Genomic DNA, 24720 nt, shown 5'->3' on the forward strand with positions numbered 1-24720 from the left:
TTAGTTTTTAGGTTTTTTAGTTTTTTACCTTTTCATGTTTTTTTGTTTTTTGGCTTTTTTAGTTTTTTTATTAGTTTTTCGTTTCTTTGTAGTTTTTACATTTTTTTAGTTTTTTTAATTTTTTTTGTTTAGTTTTTAGTTTTTTCTTTTTAATTTTTCTTTTGTAGTCTTGCAGTTTTTACCTTTTACGTTCGAATGTGGAACCTCTTTCTAGAGCCTGGAACATAAAGCCTTACCAACTCAGCTACATCGGCTTGAATACATTTGTTTTTGAATTGGTATATGATGAAATAATTCAGACAAACACGGACGTCACTCGACAGACAGACAGACAGACAACTTATTTTTATATAGATATAAGATAAAGTGATTAAGCTTTATAGTGGCCATCAATGTTACAGCAGTAGCTGTCAGTCCAGGTTTCAGTGATAGCTTTTAGCCTAGTAAGAGACGATAACATCCAATAACACAAAATATAATAGCCCGTAATTCCTAAAATTAGAGTGAGACCGAAACAAGAAATGCCCTATTAGAGCTGCCTTATCCAAAACCTCTACATAGGAGGCCTACCATCATCCCTTGGCTTAAACAACAAAGGAAATATGTTACAAATATTCTATTTGTGTTTCATGACAAATAGATTGTCAGGTTTACTGACTCCTGAACATGCAAAATATAATTTTCCATGGAAAAATCAATCTGTATTCAGATCTATACCACATTTTTCTAATGATTGCCCTTGATCTTTGTTGATGGTGATTGCCAATGGAATATTTCCTGTGTCCCCGTCGTACTTTATGCATCCCCCCTGTGCCCCTCCAGCGTCCCCGTTGTAGTTGTGTCCCTGTTTCCCGGTCTTCATTTATATTCCCTGTGTCCCGATGTCCCGGTCTATAATTTCTCTTTGGGTGTCCCGGTCGTCATTTATATTCCCTGTGTCCCGGTGTCCCTGTCGTCATTTGTGTCCCGTTGTCCCGGTTTGTGATTTTTTTCGGTATTTTTTCTTTAACCTACAAGCCTGTTTTTGCGTTGTTCTTGTTTGGCTTTATCTCTTTGTGCCACAAGTCTGTTTGATTCCTCGGCATGATTTGATTCCTTGGCTGTTTTTAGCCATTGTGGGATTTATACAAAAATTTCTCGCACGATTTGGTTATTCGGCTGTTTCTTTTGCCATTGTAGGATTTATACTAAATATTCTCTTTGAATCGCATGCCTTGTATATTTACAATAACGTTATATACAAAGCCTTATAATAATAAATAATAATTTATTTGTCACCTGCTTGTTTTGGCAAATTAAGCGGAGTAAAAACTTTAAGGAATGAAAAACAAAATTACACAAACAATACAATTAATACAGTCTAATCAAAGGGTGGTAAGGGCCCAGGCGTTGACAGGCCTCAGCACCTAATCTAGCATAGAGTTTCTTTTAAACAAAAATAATATCAGTGGCACAAAACTTTCTGATAATCTTCTGATTTCTAAAAGAACGCGGCAATTAAAAAAAATATTTACAATAAAGAAAATACAGAACTTTATTATTAAACAACGGGCGCAAACCGGGAAGAAACAATATATAGAATGATCGCAATATGTAGAATAAAGTATATACTTATAATGACATCAACTTGTAATGACGCCATATACAAAGCCTTATGTACTTATAACGACATCATATGCAAACCCTCTTTTTACAAAAATACATACAAAAAAAAGAAACATGCATAAAATTTATTTTTATATATATAGATGTAATTTCTTATATATATATGTATATATATAAATATATATATACATGTATATATATATATATATATATATATATATATATATATATATATATATATATATATATATATATATATATATATATATATATATATATATATACATATATATCTATATATATAATCTATATAAAAATAAGTTGTCTGTGGATGTGTCTGTCTGTTTGTCTGTCGAGTGACGTCATGTTTTTATTTCAAAATAGAAAATTACCTGAATATTCTAAAATTAGTTTTGTTTTTTGTTAGGTTCCTGCTATTCAACGCGTGACTTCAACTCGTCACGAATTAGTAAAAATTAGAAGATGTCTACTTGGAATAATTATGTTGAAAGTGCTCGAAGAGCCTATGCCAAAAAACTTGCGGCTGATAGAGAAAGTAAGAAAAGAAAGCGTGCCGAGGAATCTCAAGAACAGCAAGAAAACAGGCTTGCGGCTGATAGTGAAAGTAAGAGAAGAAAGCGTGTCGAGGAATCACAAGAACAGCAAGAAAACAGGCTTGCGGCTGATAGAGAAAGTAAGAAAAGAAAGCGTGACGAGGAACCACAAGAACAGTGTGAAAATAGGCTTGCGACTGATAGAGAAAATAAGAAAACAAAGCGTACCGAGGAATCACAAGAACAGCATGGAAACAGGCTTGAGGCTGATAGAGAAAGAAAGAACAGAAAGCGTGCCGAGGAACTACCAGAGCAACGCGAAACTAGACTTGCTGCTAAAAGAGGAAGTGAAAAAAGAAGGCTTTCCGAGGAACTACCAGAGCAACATGAAACCAGACTTGCTGCTAAAAGAGAAAGTGAAAAAAGAAGGCGTGCCGAGGAATCACAAGAACAGCAAGAAATCAGGCTTACTGCTGATAGAGAAAGTAAGAAAAGAAAGCGTGCCGAGGAATCAGAGCAACCTGAAAGTTATCGCCTGGCATTCAGGTACAGCCCAGTCGATGATTATAGCTTGAGTAGATGTGTTCAAATCGGGACTATGTCTAAAATTTGTCCCTATTGCAAGGCCTTGAAATTCAATGGTGAAACAATGGAAATGTGTTGCGCCTCACGAAAAGTTAAACTTCCTTTATTGGCTGCACCACCAGAGCCATTGAAGACTTTCCTTATTGGAACTACGTCAGAATCTAAGCGTCTTTTGTCAAAAATCAGAAAATATAACTCATGTTTCCAAATGGCGTCGTTTGGAGCCCAAATCAAAAATCCAAATCAATTTATGTCTACTATCAAAGTAAAAGGGCAAATTTATCATAGAGCAGGGTCCCTTCTACCATTCTCAGGCGAGAATCATAAATTTTTACAATTGTACTTCATCAGTGATAGAAATTCTGAATTGAATGTACGTTGCGAAATTTCTCCCAAAGTTGAAAGGACAATCGTTTCCCAATTGTAACATCTTTTCCAGGAAAATAATAATTTAGTGCGTCTGTTCAAAACAGCCATCGATTTGATGCCTACTGATACGCATAAAATTGTTATTTCCGCTGACAAAACGCCTCCTGGCCAACATGTGCGTAGATACAATGCTCCAACTATCGACGAGGTGGCAATCGTTATGGTCGGTGATCAGTTTTTACCTCGAGATATTATTCTTCACAAGCGAAACGCTCAGTTGTTAAGAATTGCTGAAACTCATCGATGCTACGATGCCCTACAATATCCTATCATTTTTTGGGATGGAGCCGACGGCTATCACATTATTATTCCTATAGACTAATGATTCGACAGGATGAAGAAAATTATATTTTAAAATGCCGTGAATTGTTTTACCAATACGTCATTGATATGTATGCTAAAATTGAATCAGAAGGTTTGCTATATATCCGCCTGAATCAGACCAAGCTCCGCTCTGAACAATACATTCATTTCCGAGATGCAGTTGTAAATGACGGTAATAACACAAACGTGGGAAGATTAACAATTTTACCTTCGTCATATGCTGGCAGTCCCCGTCATATGCATGAATATGCTCAAGATGCTGTTGCGTATGTTCGTCTCTATGGTCGTCCAGATTTATTTATTACATTTACATGTAATCAATCTTGGGACGATATACAGCAGCTTTTACTTCAAGAACAATCGGCGGTTCATAGACATGACATTACGGCCCGTGTCTTCCGGCAAAAATTGAAATCACTGATAAACTACATAGTAAAACTTGAAGTGTTTGGGTCAGTGCGATGCTGGATGTACTCAGTGGAATGGCAAAAACGAGGTTTGCCACACGCACATATACTAATCTGGCTACATAAAAAAATTACTTCGAACGAAATTGATGTTGTGATTTCCGCTGAAATACCTGATGAAAATGTCGATAAGGGGTTACATGATATTATTGTAAAAAATATAATACATGGACCTTGCGGTGCACTGAACGAAAATTCACCATGCATGGCCAAAGGAAGGTGCACAAAGCAATATCCTCGACTTTTAGTATCCAACACAATTACTGGCAATGATGGTTACCCACAATATAGAATAAGATCTACTGAAGATGGCGGTAAAACAGCAATAATAAAGAAGCGTAACGGTACCACCATTGAAGTAGATAACCAGTGGGTTGTTCCATATTCCCCGTTATTATCAAAAAAAATTTAATGCACACATAAACGTTGAATGCTTTAACTCCGTAAAGGCAATCAAATACATGTGTAAATACGTCAACACATGGCAGTTTTTGGCTTGCAGCCCGAAATCGAAGATATCGGCGAAATCATACAATATCAGGCTGGAAGATACATAAGCAGTAATGAAGCTGTTTGGTGAATTCTTTCATTTCCGATACATGAACGTAGTCCAGCTGTTGTTCACTTAGCGGTACATTTACAGAATGGTCAACGTGTTTATTTCTCGGAAACCAACGTGCAACAAAGAGCCCTGAATCCACCGGATACAAAGTTAACCGCTTTCTTTTCGCTTTGCAAAAATGATTCTTTTGCAAAAAAACTGCTGTATACTGAAGTGCCTTTGTATTACACGTGGAATACTGAAAATAAAGTATTTGAACGTCGAAAACAGGGTAAGTCAGTCGACGGCCAACCTACCATCTTCAAAGATACCACGATAGGAAGACTCTACACCGTTCACCCCAATCAACATGAATGCTTCTTTCTACGCCTGCTTTTGGTGAATATAACCGGTCCGACATCCTTTCAGTATTTGAGAAATATGAACGGTACTATACATGACACTTACCGTAGTGCAGGCCAAGCTCTGAATTTATTGGAGAATGACCAACACTGGAATAACTGCGTCAATAACGCATGCGAAGCGTCAACTCCAAGTCAAATTCGCGAAATTGCTTGACATCATTTTAACAACTTTCTCTCCATCAGCTCCTACAGAGTTATGGGAAAAATATAAGTCAAAAATGTCCGAAGATATACTCCATCGAAAACAGTTAGAGACGTCAGATATGAATTTTGATTTTACATCAGAAATTTATAACTACACTTTAGTTATTATAGAAGATTTGTGCGTACGTATGGCAAACAAACCTCTTCAGGATTTGGGTATGCCTTCACCTAACCGTATCGCTGCTGTTTCGACATGTGTAGAATTGGATCGTGAACAAAGTTACAATACGAGTGATCTATTGTCTTATGTACAAAATAACATTTCCTAGATAACGTCGGAACAAAAAGACATTTATGATACGATAATGCATTGTGTCGATAACAACGTTGGAGAAATTTTCTTTTTGGATGCGCCAGGAGGTACTGGTAAAACGTTTGTGATAAATTTGATTCTGGCATCAATTCGATCAAAAAATTATATAGCGTTGGCAATTGCGTCGTCCGGAATAGCCGAAAACATTGCTGCCTGGTGGAAGAACTGCTCATTCCGCTTTGAAATTGCCTCTGAATTTGCATTCTACAGAAACTCTAACGTGCAAAATTTCCAAATCATCCGGGATGGGTAAAGTATTGCAGCAATGCAAACTTATTATTTGGGATGAGTGCACAATGGCACACAAAAAATCGCTCGAGGCTCTGAATCAATGTTTGAAAGATTTGCGAGGGAACTCGAAACCCTTTGGCAGCACATTAATATTGCTTGCGGGAGATTTCAGGCAAACATTACCTATAATACCGAGATCAACCCCTGCAGACGAAATGAATGCTTGCTTGAAAAATTCTAATTTATGGGCACACGTAAAAACATTAAAATTAACTAAAAAATGGCGTGTCCGATTGCAAAACGATGAATCTGGTCAAACATTTTCAGATCAATTGCTGGTAATTGGAAACGGAAAGCTCCCAGTAGACTCAATTTCAGGACGTATACAACTACCTGTTGATATCTGTAATTTAGTGACGTCCAAAAATGAATTGATTGAAAAAGTATTTCCGAATATTCTAAACAATTATAAAAATAATAAATGGCTAAGTGAAAGAGCGATTCTTGCACCCAAAAATATAGACGTCCACGAAATCAACACTATTGTTTTGACCAAGATTCGAGACCAGGCAGTCCTTTACAAGTCAGTCGACACAGTTTTGGAACCAAATGAAGCGGTTAATTATCCATCTGAATTTTTAAATTCCGTGGATCTTTCAGGGTTTCCACCACACGTGCTGCAACTAAAAATAGGCGTACCAATAATACTTTTAAGAAATATCAACCCAAAAAAAACTAAAAAACTAAAAGAAAAGAAAAAACTAAAAAAACTGGGAATTGCACAAACATTTGAATATATTTTGACAATAGATTAAAGTAATTCGAAAACCTTAAAACAAATACCCCAAATTTTAAGGTTCAATATAAATTGTTGGAGCTTTAGCATGCTTAACATGCAAAGATTTTTCCAAGTGTCAATGTTAGAATGAACGTTGACAAATTGAAGAAAACAAATCAATAAAAAGAAGAAACTAAAAAAAAGAAAAAACTAAAACAGAAAAAAACTAAAGAAGAAACTGTATCTATATATATAAAAATAAGTTGTATATATGCATGTTTGTTTGTTTGTGGTTTTGCATTTGACGTCATTATAAGTATATAAGGCTTTGTATATGACATCATTATAAGATGACACTACAGACCGGGACACCGGGACACAAATGACGACCGGGACATAGGGAATATAACTGACGACCAGGACACTCAAAGAGAAATTACAGACCGAGACACAAATGACGACCGGGACACCGGGACAAAGGGAATATAAATGACGACCGGGACACTCAAAGAGAGATTACAGACTGGGGCACCGGGACACAAATGACGACAAGGACACAGGGAATATAAATGACGACCAGGACACAGGGACACAACTACAACGGGGACGCCGGGACACAGGGGGATATATAAAAGACGACGGGGACACAGGGAATGTTCGATTAGCAATCACTATCAACAAAGCTCAAGGGCAATGATTAGAAAAATGCGGTATAGATCTGAATACGGATTGTTTTCCCATGGACAATTATTATGTTGCATGTTCAAGAGTTGGTAAACGTGACAATCTATTTATATGGACAAACAATGGGACAGCAAAGAATGTTGTATATTTGAATGTTTTACGTAGTTAAAGATATATATATATATATATATATATATATATATATATATATATATATATATATATATATATATATATATATATATATATATATATATATATATTGATTATACTGTATTAATTGTATTGTTTGTGTTATTTTGTTTTTCATTCCTTAAAGTTTTTACTCCGCTTAATTTGTCAAAACAAGCAGGTAACAAATATATTATTATTTATTATTATAAGGCTTTGTATATAACGCTATTGTAAGTATACAAGGCATGCGATTCAAAGAGAATATTTAGTATAAATCCTACAATGGCAAAAGAAACAGCCGAATAACCAAATCGTGCGAGAAATTTTTGTATAAATCCTACAATGGCAGAAAACAGCCAAGGAATCAAATCGTGCCGAGGACAAGAACAACGCAAAAACAGGCTTGCGGGTCAAAGAAAAAATACCGAAAAAAAATCACAGACTGGGACACCGGGACACAAATGACGACAGGAACACCGGGACACAGGGAACATAAATGACGACCGGGACACCCAAAGAGAAATTATAGACCGGGACACCGGGACACAGGGAATATAAATGAAGACCGGGAAACAGGGACACAACTACAACAGGGACGCTGGAGGGGTACAGGGGGATATATAAAGTACGACGGGGACACAGGAAATATTCCATTGGCAATCACCATCAACAAAGATCAAGGGCAATCATTAGAAAAATGCGGTATAGATCTGAATACAGATTGATTTTCCCATGGGCAATTATATTTTGCATGTTCAGAAGTCAGTAAACCTGACAATCTATTTGTCATGAAATACAAATAGAATATTTGTAACATATTTCCTTTGTTGTTTAAGCCAAGGGATGGTAGGCTTCCTATGTAGAGGTTTTGGATAAGGCAGCTCTAATAGGGCATTTCTTGTTTTGGTCTCACTCTAATTTTAGGAATTACGGGCTATTATATTTTGTGTTATTGGATGTTATCGTCTCTTACTAGGCTGCTAGCTATCACTGAAAACTGGACTGACAGCTACTGCTGCAACATTGATGACCACTATAAAGCTTAATCACTTTATCTTATCTATATGAAAATAAGTTGTCTGTCTGTCTGTCTGTCTGTCGAGTGACGTCCGTGTTTGTCTGAATTATTTCATCATATACCAATTCAAAAACAAATGTATTCAAGCCGATGTAGCTGAGTTGGTAAGGCGTTATGTTCCAGGTTCTAGAAAGAGGTTCCGAATTCGAACCTAAAAGGTAAAAACTACAAAAGAAAAATTAAAAAGAAAAAACCAAAAAAGCTAAAAAACTAAAAACTAAACAGGAAAAAAAACTAAAAAAACTTAAAAAAAATGTCAAAACTACAAAAAAAAACTAAAAACTAATAAAAAAAACTAAAAAAGCCAAAATTAAAAAAGGTAAAAAACTAAAAAACCTAAAAACTAAAAAAAAAACTAAGAAAAGGAAAAAAACTGAAAAAAAATAAAGAAAACTAAAAAAATATAAATAAAAATAAAAAAACTAAAAAAAAGGTAAAACGAGTTGGTAAGGCGTTATGTTCTAGGTTCAAGAGGTTCCAGGTTCGAACCTTGTCTTTAGCAAAGACAAAGAAAAAACTAAAAAAGGTAAAAACTACAAAAAAAACTAAAAGAACGAAAAAACGAAAAAACTAAAGAAAAACTAAAAAAAGGTAAAAAAACTAAAAACTAAAAAAGAAAAACTAAAAAAAACATGTAAAAATTACAAAAAAGACTAAAAACCAATAAAAAAACTAAAAAAGCTAAAAAATAAAAATGTAAAAACTACAAAAAAAAACCAAAAAAGAAAAACTAAAACAACTAAAAAACTGAAAAAACCTACAAAAAATAAAAAAAGGTAAAAAACTAAAGAAACTATAGCTAAAAAAGAAAAAAAAAACTAAAAAAAGGAAATAACTGAAAAATAAAGGAGAAAAAGAAAATTAAAAAAACAAAAAAGCTAAAAAAGGTTAAAACTACAAAATAAACAAAAAAGAAAAAGGAAAAAAACTAAAAAAGCTAAAATAAAGATAAAACCAAAAAAAAAACAAAAAGAAAAAAAGGGAAAAAACTAAAAATTTATTTCATCATATACCAATTCAAAAACGAATGTATATACAGACCGGGACACCGGGACACAAATGACGACCAGGACACAGGAAATATAAATGACGACCGGGACACTCAAAGAGAAATTACAGACTTGGACACCGGGACACAAATGACGCCCGGGACATAAATGACGACCGGGACACAACTACAACGGTGACACCGGGGGATATTTTTTGATTTTTGATATAAATGACGACGGGGACACAGGGAATGTTCAATTAGCATTCACCATCAACAAAGCTCAAGGGCAATCATTAGAATCATGAGGTATAGATCTGAATACGGATTGCTTTTCCCATGGATAATTATATGTTGCATGAGTCCGTAAACCTGACAATCTATTTATATGCACAGACAATGGGACAGCGAAGAATGTTGTATATTCGCAAGTTTTACGTAGTTAAAAACAAATCTATATATATAAAAATAAGTTGTCTGTGTGTGGATCTGTGGATCTGTGGATCAGGTGACGTCACCTGAAAAAACTGGATCAGGTGACAAAACTGAAAACTGAAAAAACTAAAAAAAGGCAAAAACTACAAAAAAAAACTAAAAACTAATAAAAAAAATAAATAAGCTAAAAAACTAAAAAAACTAAAAAAAGGCAAAAACTACAAAAAAAACTAAAAACTAATAAAAAAGCTAAAAAACTAAAAAAACTAAAAAAAAGGCAAAAACTACAAAAAAACTAAAAACTAATAAAAAAAATAAAAAAGCTAAAAAACTAAAAAAACTAAAAAAACTAAAAAAAGGTAAAAAACTAAAAAAACTAAAAACCAAAAAAACTAAAAAAAAAGGAAAAAACTGAAAAATAAGCTAAAATAAAGGTAAAAACCAATAAAAAACTAAAAAAAAACTGAAAAAACTAAAAAAAGGCAAAAACTACAAAAAAAACTAAAAACTAATAAAAAAAGTAAAAAAGCTAAAAAACTAAAAAACTAAAAAAACTAAAAAAAGGTAAAAAACTAAAAAAAATAAAAAATAAAAAAAAGGAAAAAACTGAAAAATAAGCTAAAATAAAGGTAAAAACCAATAAAAAACTAAAAAGAAAAAAAGGAAAAAACTAAAAAAAAATTTTCATCTAAAAAACTAAAAAAAAACTAAAAAAGATAAAAACTAAAAGAACTAAAAAAGAAAAAAATAAATGACGACACTCAAAGAGAAAGCGACCAGGACAAAAGGAATGTTCGATTAGCAATCAACAAAGCACCGGGACACAGGGAGTATAAATGACGACCAGGACATAAGTAAAAAAAAAACTAACAAAACTAAAAAGAAGGTAAAAACTACAAAAAAACTAAAAAAAGGCAAAAACTACAAAAAAAACTAAAAACTAATAAAAAAGCTAAAAAACTAAAAAAACTAAAAAAAGGCAAAAACTACAAAAAAAACTAATAAAAAAAAAAATAAAAAAGCTAAAAAACTAAAAAAACTAAAAAAACTAAAAAAAGGTAAAAAACTAAAAAAAACTAAAAACTAAAAAAAAACTAAAAAAAAGGAAAAAACTGAAAAATAAGCTAAAATAAAGGTAAAAACCAATAAAAAACTAAAAAAAAAACCTGAAAAAACTAAAAAAAAGGCAAAAACTACAAAAAAAACTAAAAACTAATAAAAAAGTAAAAAAGCTAAAAAACTAAAAAAACTAAAAAAACTAAAAAAAGGTAAAAAACTAAAAAAAATAAAAAATAAAAAAAAAAACTAAAAAAAAGGAAAAAACTGAAAAATAAGCTAAAATAAAGGTAAAAACCAATAAAAAACTGAAAAGAAAAAAAGGAAAAAACTAAAAAAAATTTTCATCTAAAAAACTAAAAAAACTAAAAAAGGTAAAAACTAAAAGAACTAAAAAAGAAAAAAATAAAATGACGACACTCAAAGAGAAAGCGACCAGGACAAAAGGAATGTTCGATTAGCAATCAACAAAGCACCGGGACACAGGGAGTATAAATGACGACCAGGACATAAGTAAAAAAAAAAAACTAACAAAACTAAAAAGAAGGTAAAAACTACAAAAAAACTAAAAAGAAAAAAAAACTAAAAACTAATAAAAAAACTAAAAAATCTAAAAATCTAAATAAACTAAAAAAGAAAAAAAAGGAAAAAAATAAAGGAGAAAAACAAAACTAAAAAACGAATGTATATACAGACCGGGACACCGGGATACAAATGACGACCGGGACACAGGGAATATAAATGACGACCGGGACACAGAGACACAACTACAACGGGGACACCGGGGGAAACAGGGGGATATAAATGACGACCGGGACACCGGGACAGGGAATGGTCGATTAGCAATCACCATCAACAAAGCTCAAGGGCAATCATTAGAATCATGAGGTATAGATCTGAATACAGATTGTTTTCCCATGGACCATTATATGTTGCATGTTCAAGAGTCGGCAAACCTGACAATCTATTTATATGCAAAGACAATGGGACAGCAAAGAATGTTGTATATTCGCAAGTTTTACGTAGTTAAAACCATATATATATATATATATATATATATATATATATATATATATATATATATATATATATATATATATATATATATATATATATATATATATATATATATATCTATCTATATTCACAGGTGGGACATAGGGACACAACTACAATGGCGCGTAACTATTATGGCGCGTAACGACTTACGCGCGCGGGGGGGCTTGGGGGGGGGCGCGAAGCGCCCCCACCAACTAGGTGTTGGGGTGGCGCGAAGCGCCACCCCAACAGCTAGTATATATATATATATATATATATATATATATATATATATATATATATATATATATATATATATATATATATATATATATATATATATATATATATATATATATATATATATATATATATACATATATGTGTGGGGGCGCAAAGTGCCCCCACACACTAGGTGTTGGGGTGGCAGGAAGCGCCACCCCAACAGCTAATTTTTTTTATTTTTGGATACTATGGGCTGTAGCTCGTTCTTTCCTAGATTACAGCTGTGCTGCCGCTGAAACCATGATATGTGAGGTAGATGCCCAAAGTAGTTTTTGTTTACCGAACACAATTTTAGAGGTGTTCTGTGTTATAGCAATTGTGAAGTTTTAAATTATATCATTCTAAACAGGTAATCATTAGGTAAAAATAGTAAGAAAAAGGTGTAAAAATAGATAGATAAGATAGGTATAAATAGAACTAATTTTACTTCCATCGGGCTGCATCCAATTCGTTTTATTTATGAACATTAATATTTGTGTTTGTATTCTTGCCCTCCTAATTTTGCCAGTCGCGCTAGAAATTCAGATTTTTGAGTTGTGATTAGCTAGTTTTCCAATTTCTACTAAAACATCATTTACCTAGTGGATCTCAAAGTCAAAGATTACGTTTTCGGTGCAAGACCTCGCTAAACAAATCGTGGAAGAAGAGCTAAAAAAGAATTGTGACTGGTTTGAAATTCTTATGGATGTCGTCTAGACCGAGACAACGGAAAAATTTTTTGGGATGGCAGAGATTATTCAGAGGATTAAAGGATTGGCTGAAGAGTTTTTATTTTTTAATCAGTTTAAAACTTACAGTCTTAGGTACTTGTGCCAAGTGAAACCTAATGTAAAAGGAGTATGCTTGGGCGAATGGGGTCACAAAATGGCCAAAAAACCTGATTTTTCCAAAAGACAGATTCAGAAACCCATGGATACATTTTTCAGGTAGGCTTTAAATTTGAATTTAGACAAGACCAATAATGTGTACTTAAGACACAAAATTTGATGAAAATACGGTTGTATCAATTCGTAGCGTAAGAAAAGAGGCCCGACGTTTTTGTGTTGTTCTCCTATAGTCTACCATCTACCATATATTGTATATATGTTAAAATTCATAAATTCCTGATTGCAAATGTGTTATTCCTACATAAAAAGTGATTCCTAAATGACGTACTAAGTCACGTGCTTCCACGTTAAAGTTTTGGGAAAATTCTTAAATTTCTGTTCATTTTGCGTCTTTCATAAGAAGTTAGGGTCATTTTAAGTTCTTGCTAGTAAAAACAGTATTTATGCTCGAATTTAGGTTTTAATATGGCTGTTAAATCTTCCTTTAAAAATTATTGTTTGAATTTTTTACGTTCATACAGGAAAAATATTTTTTATCTGCAGTTCCTACTTGGGATCGCTTGAACCTGCTGCGATAAAGGTAGGAAGTAAACAAAATTTATAACAAAGATTTAAAGTGTAATAACAAAGATTTTTTTTTAAATTGTTGCAAATTTGAATACATTCAAGCTTCTCTAATCTGGTCTATCACACAAACTGTTACTTTCATAGATTCAAGCGTGTTACAGACAAACACCAAGTGCGGCTTTTTTCAATCGGCTGGCTAAGCTTTTCTTTAGCTATAAGCTATCTTTTTTTGCTGTGTTATTTATTGTATTGGATTAACAACACTTATATCCTTAGATTAAGATCCTTGCGTTTACCCTATAGCGCGTTGCTGCAACTGTGTTTGAACTCTAGGTTCCTTACTACCAAACAAAGTATGCTGTGCTGTTTAGTTGGTACGTAATCTTATTTTTGATTTACTTACCATTGTCTTAAAGATTATACTATTTTATGTACGATAAAAATACAACCAAGTGGAAGAATAGGATTCACTAACCTGAATTGGCACCAGTAATAATAACGGTTTTTCCATCCATCCTTTTAAGGGACCTGCATATCCCAGTTGTGACTCTTAGATAGATCTTAATGCCCAAAAGTAGTGCTAGTAATGCAACCCCGGTCATTGTCATATATTCTGTCCACATGGTAAAACTGAAAAGACAGTCACAGTCTTTAAGTTTATCGAACAACTTGATTTTGATCGTCTCTGAAGATTAATATGTGCTGGCAACAAGCAAAATTTGCTGGATCAGTTTTTTTCGTGATTCTTATCATTATTTATTGAGAGATCACATAACACTCAGGCTAGACCGAGAAATCATTACACAGTACTTAATTTAGTGGATGACCGAGTATTTAATATGATTAGACCGAGCAATCATTACACATTATTTAATTTAGTGGATCAATCGTTTATGTATTACGAGATCAATAGATTGGGTATCAATCTAGCCAGTCATTTTTAACTTTTGGCTCTGAAGCATGGAGGCTCCAAAAAGCAGATGAAGATTTGCTAGATGTCTTCCAGAGAAACTACCTATGGTAGTTCTGGGTACCTTTCTGACTGACCGTGTTTCAAACAATAGACTGTTCGAAAAATTTGGTTCAATCCCGCTTTCTAGAGCTATAATAAAAGAAAGGTTGAGATGGCTAGCGCAGGTTCTGTAGATGAAGGAAGGCAGATTGCCAGAGACTGTCCTTTTTGGCAAATAAATCTAGGGCTAAGCATAAAGTCATAAAGTCATAATCCTAGTCATGGGTGGGAGGATGTCATAAAGAAAGATTTAAAGGAAATGGGAACTTCCTGGGAAGTTGTAAAAAGGGAGGCTTTGAATAGATTGGGATTGAAAAGGAGCATGCATAGCTGTGCTGGCCTCAGGCGGCTTGGTACCGCGGTGAGTTTTAGCAGCAGTAGTAGTAGTAGTAGTAGTAGTAGCTTTTAGCTTTTAAAATTTTCAAGTAAAACTTTTACTGGAAAATACTCAAAACCTATAGATTTCAATATCTCACTAATAATCAAATTATCTATACTTTAGTATAGTATCAGTCTCTCCCACTAAAAAATCCTTAATTTGTCTATTATTATGACATTTAAAGAAAAGTGCATTATTTTCAAGAAAAAAAATATTTTGCCCCTTTAAGCCAGTCATTTCCTCCCCATGCAATTAAAAACCAACTAGGTTACAAAGAACCAAAAGTTTCATCGAACAGAATTCGTATTTTAACAAAATGATCAGTACAAAGAATATAGCGGTGCCCCCTAGTGAAAAAAAACAAGGGCGATTTGTCCTAAGGTCCTTATGATCGGCATACATAATTTTCATACCAATTTGATACCAGGGTGGCCAATAAACTCTCCCTTTTAAGAAAGATTGGGTAGCAATAAATGAGAGCCATGCTTTTTTTGCATTGACTCAGGACTCTGCTCATTTTAACACCATGTCAGTCTGAAAATTTAGTTATTTTTTAAACTAGCCCATCGATATTCCTCACCTTGGAATTGGTTCGGTTTTTGCATTGAGTTAGGATTGTATTGTATCAGATTAACGACGCTTCTTGACTAATAAGGTTCCTGCATCGGCCCTGCAGTGCATTGCTGCAGCTTGATTCGATCTCTGGGTCCCGTATTACCAAGCTATGGTCAAACCCACTCCGCCACCACAGGATATTGAGTTAGGATTTAGCTCGTTGCTCTTTATTTGTATTGAGATAGTCAGCAGGTCTCTTTGCTGCACTGAGATTAAAGAAAATACTCGCATTGTTAGGGTTTGACTAAGGTACTTCAAACTTGGCAGTAAGATTGAAGTGAGACGGATAAGGGTATTTTGGTCCAATTTTTCCCCCAACTATGCTTGTTTAATTTTTCTTGCAAGATTCTAATTGTAATAAAATGCAAAATACCAACCTTTTTTTGCTTTAATAAAAACAACACTAATTGAAATATTGGAAGCTCTTGCTCCTGTGACAAAATGGGTTGTGTTTCCCCCAGAGACTAATTTTGATTTCACATTTAGATGGTTCTGAATTTGACAGCTGTCTCATAATATGGATCTGAGGCCACAAAGAATTACAGAGGAGACCAGAGGTGAAAGGAGAAATGGAAGGGTTGTCATCCAATTATTTTCAGCACTTAAAAACTTGAATGGAACTTTGATTTCTGATCAAATGAGTTTCTTCCTTGAATGTACGATCTCCCTTCTATACAATATGGTTTGAATGTACGATCTCCCTTCTATACAATGTGGCTAGGAGAGAAAACGCGAGATACACATTGTTCTTTAACTCTTTTTTGCTTGGTAACTCTAACGAGTTACCAAGCAAAAGTCAAGGTTTTAGACACTTAATAAGACATGCGTCATTTTTTAACTCTTTTGCTTGGTAACTCTGACAAGTTACCAAGCAAAAGTCAAGGTTTTAGACACTTAATAAGACATGCGTCATTAGAAGAGTCTTGATAACCTGCGATCCAATCCCCTATGCCTCCAACCAGAAATCCGACCTTAGCTATATGCAGCTGCTCTGTAAGGAATGATTTAGTCTACAACGGCCATATTGGTCCATAACTTAAATAATAACTGTTTCTGTTTCTTACTCGACAGGAATATATAATTTTGCCATTTTTTATAGGTTTGATTGCTATTAAAATATTATTTGTTCAATGAGAGCTACTATGCGAGAGAATAATCTTTGCTTTTACAGTAGTTCTCTAATCTTTTTGGACACAAGAGGGCTACTGCAACTTTCAATTTTTGTTCCAAAGAGCTCTCTCCGGATCTTTTATGGCCTTTAGTTCAACACAATCACCCCTTTGAAATAAAACAAAAAAAATAAAAAACAAATAAACACGTATCAGTGATCTTTTATCTGGCAAACAAAAAGCATTTTCTGATATGCTTACTCTTACGGTTGTATTTTCACTAATATTGCTTAAGTTTTTGGTTTTTTTCTAATGCTTCTAATGGTTAACATTAAATTAAATTAATTCATATCATTAGAATCAGCATAAAAAGTGATTTATTGTGTAATAATCAATACCGAATTTCTTTTCTGCAAAATCTTGGTTACTATTGAACCTAGCCACTCTTTATTTATAGTTCGTTACCAAGAGTTTCTCGACAATTTCTGTCTTGTAATTTTTTGCTCCTTTGAACGAAATCTAAGAAGTATTTCAACTAAATCTTGAAGAAACTTGTTGAAGCTGTTAAATTTAAGATTGAAAGTAAATTCTAACCTCATTTTAAGAAAAACAAGTTTCCATGTTAAAATGAAAATGTAACTATTGCAGGGATATTAATCAAAAACTGCCGTATTTTGCGTTGATGGGAAAAATCTTAAGTCTTTCCTGATTCACGCAAGTGAGGTTTTAGTACTGACACAAACAGATGAAGTTTACTTACATTAACGCGATATTCCTTTTCCCCTAGAAAACCTTTTATAAACTGAATCTTCCTTGGCTTAGAAAACTAAATGAAGCCTGAGAAGCAACCGGCTTAATAGCCTGTCTTATCAAGTTAGTCTTCAAGATGGCTTATACTGTGAGGAATTATTCACCTTGGAGACCTACAGAGGGACAAGAAAAGAGTCATAGAAACAAGATATTTATTAAAAAAGGAAAAATAAACTTAAATCATAATTACGAAAATGCGTCAAAAATTTTGCTTGTAAAATCGTTTAAAGGTTAAAGAAACAAGTGGCGTCTTAAAATGAACATTTGACATTTAATGAAAGGGGAAATAAAAATCAGAAAAAAAGATAAAATAAATATCGCCAGGGCTAATACTGCTACTACTAAAGGGAAAATGAAAGTCAGAACGAAGATGAACTAAATATTGTCTTCTTTTTATCTTCTTTTTTGCAATCTTTAACAGGTTTCTATCAAAACCTTATAAGGTGTGGAATTGCTTAATTAGGTAATCACAAAATATTTAATTCTAACAACTGCTAACTACTAACTAATAATAAGTTGTTACTACTAACAACTCATTGTAACACCAAATTATCTTAAACCAATACAACTGTAAACACTCCTCCCCCCTTCAGCCTGTGAAAAGCTTTATTCACCCCTTTCCACGATGTTCCTATTTCCTTTAAATCCTTTCTTATGGGCCCTTACCCACTTCGTTTGGTTCGTTTAACCCTATTTGGAGGGTCAAAAGCACAATTCTTGTAATTTTGACTATAGACTTTTATCGGTGAAAAGGGGCTTAGCAATTTAAATCTTTCTTTCATTATAGCTCAAGAAAGTAAGAATGAACCACATTTTTGTATAGCCTATTGTTTGAGATTCGGTCAGTATAATGAATACCTAAAACTATCCTTAAATCATTGCTCTTGAAAATACCTAACGTATATTTCCTGTCTGTTTGAAGTGCCCACGTATCAATTCCGTTCTTGAACACGGTAATTATCTTAGCTTCCAATTTTTGATCTTAGTTCGTAGATGTGTTTTCCTGACCGTCAAGACTTTTTTTTTAATGCAAAAACCACACTGTACCTTGGCTAACCTATTTTTTGCGTTTTAATGCATTCACTATTTTTGCTACTGATTTTACCTAGATGACTGAAGCTATTCACATATCATTTTTTCTCAGTACCTTCAGTCTCACTTGCTGTTGGTCTGAGTCACTTAGTCTTTTTAACATTAATGCTTAAACCGTTTTAGCACCCTGAACAGTACAAAACCTGAAAAATTAATTTACTTCGCTTGTATTTATCCTGAACACTGTAATAATCTGCATAGTCTTAGTCTAGGTGAATCTTACCAACCCATTTGTTAGCTTCTCCCAAAATCCTTAAGAAAAGTAAATTTACATTTTTGATTTTTAAATAAAGTAATTTGTAAATGCTCTGAATGGCTTCAATGGCTTTAGTTAAAGCAACTCTGAAGCACTTGGATCCATATAAGGGAGGGGTTGGGAGTCCCCTTCCCTTGGCTTGGGCGAAGTCTGAATTCGTATAGTTTTCACCAACATTTACACATACCTATCAAGTCTAAATAGTTAGACAACATATGGAATTAATAGGAAAAAAAATGCGACAAGACTTAGTGTCCTGGCTTAGGATTGAAATACCAAGAACAGTGAAATTAAATCCCATTATCTAGTTTTGTTAAGTGGTACGCTACAAATTAATTGTTCTATAAATTTGGAAAAACTGTGACTTTAATTTCTAATGAAAAAGACCCTAAATGCAGGTATGAAGCTTATAATAGCAGCGTATGTAAAATATAAAAAAGACGTGGGTCGAAAACCGGTTAAAAAAAAAGAAGAAGGAATAAGCTAAAACATAAGACCCAAACATCTGCAAATTCGCATCTGTTCATACAGACTATGTGGCTATCCTTTGAAGGTTTAATTATATCTGGGAATATTTTAATGTTTGAATTTATCCAGATGAAAGCGTTGCCAAATATAACTAATTAGTTCTGCTGGTTTATTTTTTTACAACTCAGCATAGCAACACAGATGATGATGGGGTAATACCCAAAAAAAACTTCTTAATTTTGAAGGAAAATAAAAATCTTAGAAAATCGTAGTTCTTAAGTATGAATAGATCTAATATAGCTCTAGAACGAAAAGAGTTTTCATTTTAAGTCCTTGGTTATTTTTGAAACTTAATTTGGTAAGTCCAAATTTGGTAAGTCCTTCTATATTCACAAACAGAAAAATGCTACTGACAAACGTTGCACCTATGAAAAAAAAGCTTTTTGACTAGCCTGTACCATAAGGTGTTAGCACATTTATTCAATAAATAAAAAAATAGAAAAAAAACAGATAAAAACAAATCAGACTTTTCTAGCAACATCATTTCCGTATCACACCCACACTACATACCTTCCTCCACCCCAGGAAGAACTTCCTCCCTGGAACCATGATGACCTCTCTGATGGCTATTTTTATGGTTGATTTGGATTTTTCGATATGATAGAAAGTAGTAGGGAAAAAGGGTGGTAGGGAGGTGGGCTCCCTACCACACCTTTTCCCCACTACCCTCTATCATATTGTACAAAACAAATCAGCCATAAAAATAGCCATGATCATTAACAGCAAAAACCAAATGACTTGCTTCTTGCTTTTCTCTTAAAATCTAAAAGATTCTGAGCTGCTCTGATATTCATCGGTAACGAATTCTGCATAGAGTTTCCCCGAAACTGCAAGCCAAACCCGGATCGTGTACTGTTCTTATGCTCAACCATCTAATTATCACTAAACTTAGTCTCAAATCATAGATAAAACTATTTGAACGGTAACAAATTGTTTTTGGGACTAGATTATTTGTTCACTGAAAACAAAAATCGCAGCTTACTAATCACGTAGTTACAAACGTTAAGCAAATCTAAAAACTTAAACATGCACATGCCTTCTTTAACATACTTGCCTACTATCCTTGCTACCAAATGACCTTGCTTCAAATGAGACAGCCATAAGGGATATATTTGTGAATAATTAAATGATATGTCATTTTGGCACGAAATACTGTAGTCTTCATATCATTCCAACATCTTTGGAAGAAACAATATCATGAAGCCTCCATGACCACTAAGAATCCTTGAAAATGGAATACCATAAAAATATTTAACTTTAAAAATTGTTTTTGTTCTTGGAGACTTGATCAGTAAGCTAATTTGTTTTCAGACAGTTTTTAAAAAAAAAGTAATGATACACGGTTCTATACACGAATATTAGGGGAGTGATAGCCTAACTCTTGTTTGTGATCATTTTTAAGTATCCATTCACACTAGTTTGTGTGTATTTCAAATTTGATTTGTTATTTGACTGTCTCTTCTCTTTCAAGCTCTATCTCCTAGAGGAAGGAGTCTCCCCTAGGGGAAGACGAAGACATGATGTTTGATAACGAGAAGATCTATTAAGTGAACAGCTTCACTACCTAGGTAGCATAACTAGTAAAGACGGTTGTTCAATGAAGACGTTAAGAGTAGAATAACCAAGGCGCAGGTTTTTTTCACAGTTGAAAAAACGATTAACATATAAGCACAAGTCTGCGGAACACGATTAAAACATTGAAAGTTACAGTAATGATAGTGATTAAGTATGGTTCTTCAGCTATTTACTTGATTCTTTCCAGAAGAATTCGTTTATAGATTGTTTTCAGCTTTGAGCTTTCATTTTTAGGAATTTAATCTAAACTTGTACTGGTGTATTGTTTTTAAGCAAGTTTTCGTTTCTGTTGGTTAAACAGACACTGTTCAATAGACAGGGCAGATTTGATGTTAGTTGCGTCATCACAGTGTGAATATATACAGCAATGACACTTCTTATCTTTTTCATTAATTGATTTAAAATTAATTGATTATAAAAAAGTATTTTTCAAAATCCAAGGAGGGACCTTGTCCTCTTTTCCTAATTGACTTCGCTGGTTCTTCCCACTTGAACCACTTCTCTCTGTTGCACTAATGCTGCGGTGTCCAATTTTTAATAATAAATTTTACCACTCTATATACATTTATAATGTGATTCTTCACGACCCATTGATATGAGTAGGTTTGATGATCTCAAATGTTCCAGGATGTAAATACATGTAAAGATTCAGTTAACGCCATCTATCCTGAGATCTGTGGTGTACTTCTTTCGAGCCATAGTTATTAATTTAAAATGCATAGTAAATTTATCGATTACATTTTAACCAACAAGTTTAATTTTCTATCTTACAGGGGATTTAGTTCTTTGTACATGCGCTTAAATTATGTGACAGGTTTATTACCCAAAGCATCTAGGAAGATAGGAGTATCTTATGAAAGGGTGGTGGAGGGAAAAAGCTTATGTTTCCTAATCAGTACGATGAAAAATGATCAAGTATTTACCTTTCTGGTAATACCTTTATCTTTTTCTTCTCGCTGATTGGCTCACTGCCATACTTCAGAGATCAACGCACAATCGGCGCATAATACAAAATAGGTTTGGGCACCATCTTGATTTTAAGAGACGGATTTGATTTTTGGTTATTCTTCCTCTCAGTTGTGCGACACAGACTGAACCCTAGAATTATCATTGTAAGAATATTGCTAAGAATATCAGCAATTGAAAGTCATGAAGTGCTAGAAAAAAAATAATATAAAAACAGATAATAAATTAATACTAGGACACCAAAACTGAGAGAAACCAAGTTTCACATTTTTCCTTGCTTTGTTTCACATTTCACGTTGCGAATCATAACGTATTTCATCTTTAAACACGTAATATTTTGACACAGGAAAACTAAAAAGTCATTTTGATTTCCCGCATCTGAAGATAATCGATCCATCTTTTATTAGAAGCATTAATGCTTTTAATTCCCAAAATCTCATTTGAATCATTCTTCGATTTGAGAAGCCAGAAAAATATTTTACGGTCTAAGTGTGGCTTCTCCCTTTTATTAAGCTTGGATATAGTTATTCCCTTCTTTAGAAAATTGTCAAATATAAAACTAAGCTATTTGTCAAAAAAAAGAAAGCAAATAAGTGACGGTGATGATGCTGAATCTATAGGGAGCCACTGCGTCAGTGATATAAATTTTTAGAAAGTGACATGAGATTTTGAAAAAAGCTTTTCAGCCCGCCAACTAATTCGATTTCTTTTATCTTTCTTTTTAGGAATACTATGACAACGCAAATAAGTGTGATAAGTGTGACCCTTCTAACGTTCACACAACCATCCCTTCCATAAATGCCTTGTATCCCCCTGGGGCTTAGCTTACAATCCTTACCCCCAGACTCTTGGGGAGCCTGTCAACCCCAAAGGCCTTATTATATGATCTTTGAACTATTTTTGAACTAATGATTATCTCAAAATTTCTATCAGATGCATTTGTGGAAAAAACGACGGGGGTGGGAGGGGCCTGCCCACAGATCACTTTGACTCATAAAAAGTGTGCAAGATTATCTGATTCCCAATCAGTTGAGCCCTGTGCGGAATTTTTACGACCACACTTTCCATACAAACTTTACATGCCCTCGAGGCATAACTTACAACCCTTGCGCTGAGGGCTGTAGGGGTTGTCATTCTCAAAGACATAATTTCCAAACCTTTCAACTACGCCGAACAAAATGCTTATCTCAAAATGTTGATTAGATGTGTGTCGGGAATTGATGGGCAGGTCGGGGAGGGCCTTTTTGCCCTCCGTTCACTTTTGACAATTAAAAAGGGCACTAGCCCTTTCAATTTCCAAACGAATGAGCCTTTTTCAAAGTTTTTACGACAATTAATGTCCATCTCAATATTTCTATCAGAAGAATTTCGGGAAAATACGAGTTGTGTGTGTGTGTGGATATCCACCCTCCGGTAAATCTGAGTCTCAAAAAAGGCACTAGAACTTCTGGTTACTTCTTCTTAGAACTTTTGATTCAGATTACAAGTCCAATGAGCACCCTCGGGATTTTGAACGATCACCCTTTCTACATAAGCCTTATATGCCCTAAGGGTCCAACCCTTGCCCTGAGGGCTTCAAGAGGGTTGTAATCCTCAAATACATATTTTCCAGACACGTTTCTGGAAATAATGGGCGTGTAGGGGAGGGGAATAGTTGCCCTCCAATCACTTTTGACTATTGAAAAGGGCACTAGCCCTTTTAATTTCCAACCGAATGAGCGCTCTTCGAAGTTTTTACGACACCTCCTTCGATACGAAGTGCCTTGGTCAAATACCCCCCCCCCCAAAAAAAAAAAAAACTAATAATAACACATTGTGCCCACATCGTTCTTTACTTATAGCGCTGCCTAAGTATGATTGCCTGCCAGTCTCACATAATATACTAGAGCACTGATGCTGTTTGCGTAGATAATCTCCTAAATAAAAGTCTATTGAATTTCTCTCCTTCTCGACCAACTCATCTGTACAGTTCCTGGGGCGTCTAAGCTAGCTGAGGGTCAGTTTCGCGTTGAATTGTCTTGAACTGTTAGTCATGTGTTCAGGTTCACCGGAGCGTTTGTTTTCTCAAAACATCCCATCCATTCCTGGATTCTGCATATAAACATTTTTTTGTAAAAAAACAAAATATTTTCAATATTTTTCTTTATTACAAAAGACACTACAAATTGAGACGCTTTCAAATGATCCATTAAACAGCTCTCTATGATGTCCCAGTGCTCCACTAGCTGCGGAGGAAAATCAAAAAAAAGATGGCGTCGATGCAGAATATCGTGCTTAAGCCACTTTTCTTGTTTTCCAAGGCAATGGATTTTCCTTTCTTTTCAAGCAAAGGAGCAAAAGTTTTTTAAGAAGGGCTTTTGGACAAGGCAAAAATCGCTCCAATTTATTTTCTTCATTTATTTTCTTTAGACCGTATACCTTAATATATATTTTTTGTTGTTGTTTTTATTTAAATGGCAAAATCGAAACCTTTGACTTACCAAGCAATATTCTTTTTTATGGGAGAGGTTTAAGTGGATTTGAATCAGACTGCTTCAGACAAGACGATTCTAAGGGTGCATTTTGTGTTTCGATATGACTCTGTTTTTAGGAATTATGGGTTATTCTGTTTCATTGTATGGGAGGTGATCGTCTCTTTCTAAGTTGGTAGCTACCGCTGCAATCCAGATAAGTAATATAGCAACTCTCTTTGCTCCAGCACAAAACTGATTGAAGGTTAATTTTACAAAATCGCTCCAATTCATTTTCTTCATGTATTTTCTTTAGACCTTATACCTTAATATGTATTTT

General features: G+C 34.0%; 1 protein-coding gene across 2 annotated transcripts in view; it reads right to left on the bottom strand.

Moving 5' to 3' along the window:
* The window catches only part of LOC136030309 (retinol dehydrogenase 14-like), a 63054-nt gene extending 45225 nt beyond the window's left edge, over window positions 1-17829 (bottom strand). The window contains exons 1-2 of one of the 2 annotated variants that reach the window (XM_065709203.1): window positions 17464-17829; window positions 14064-14218 (exon numbers count right to left, since the gene is read on the bottom strand). In XM_065709203.1, coding sequence (XP_065565275.1) covers window positions 14064-14211 — 148 coding nt within the window. In that variant the 5' untranslated portion in view covers window positions 14212-14218; window positions 17464-17829. The remainder of the gene's footprint in view (window positions 1-14063; window positions 14219-17463) is intronic. The other variant, XM_065709202.1, reaches the window with a different exon arrangement.
* Window positions 17830-24720: the final 6891 nt, after the last annotated feature.

Source organism: Artemia franciscana, chromosome 8, assembly GCF_032884065.1.
Source record: "Artemia franciscana chromosome 8, ASM3288406v1, whole genome shotgun sequence".
Lineage (NCBI taxonomy): Eukaryota > Metazoa > Arthropoda > Branchiopoda > Anostraca > Artemiidae > Artemia > Artemia franciscana.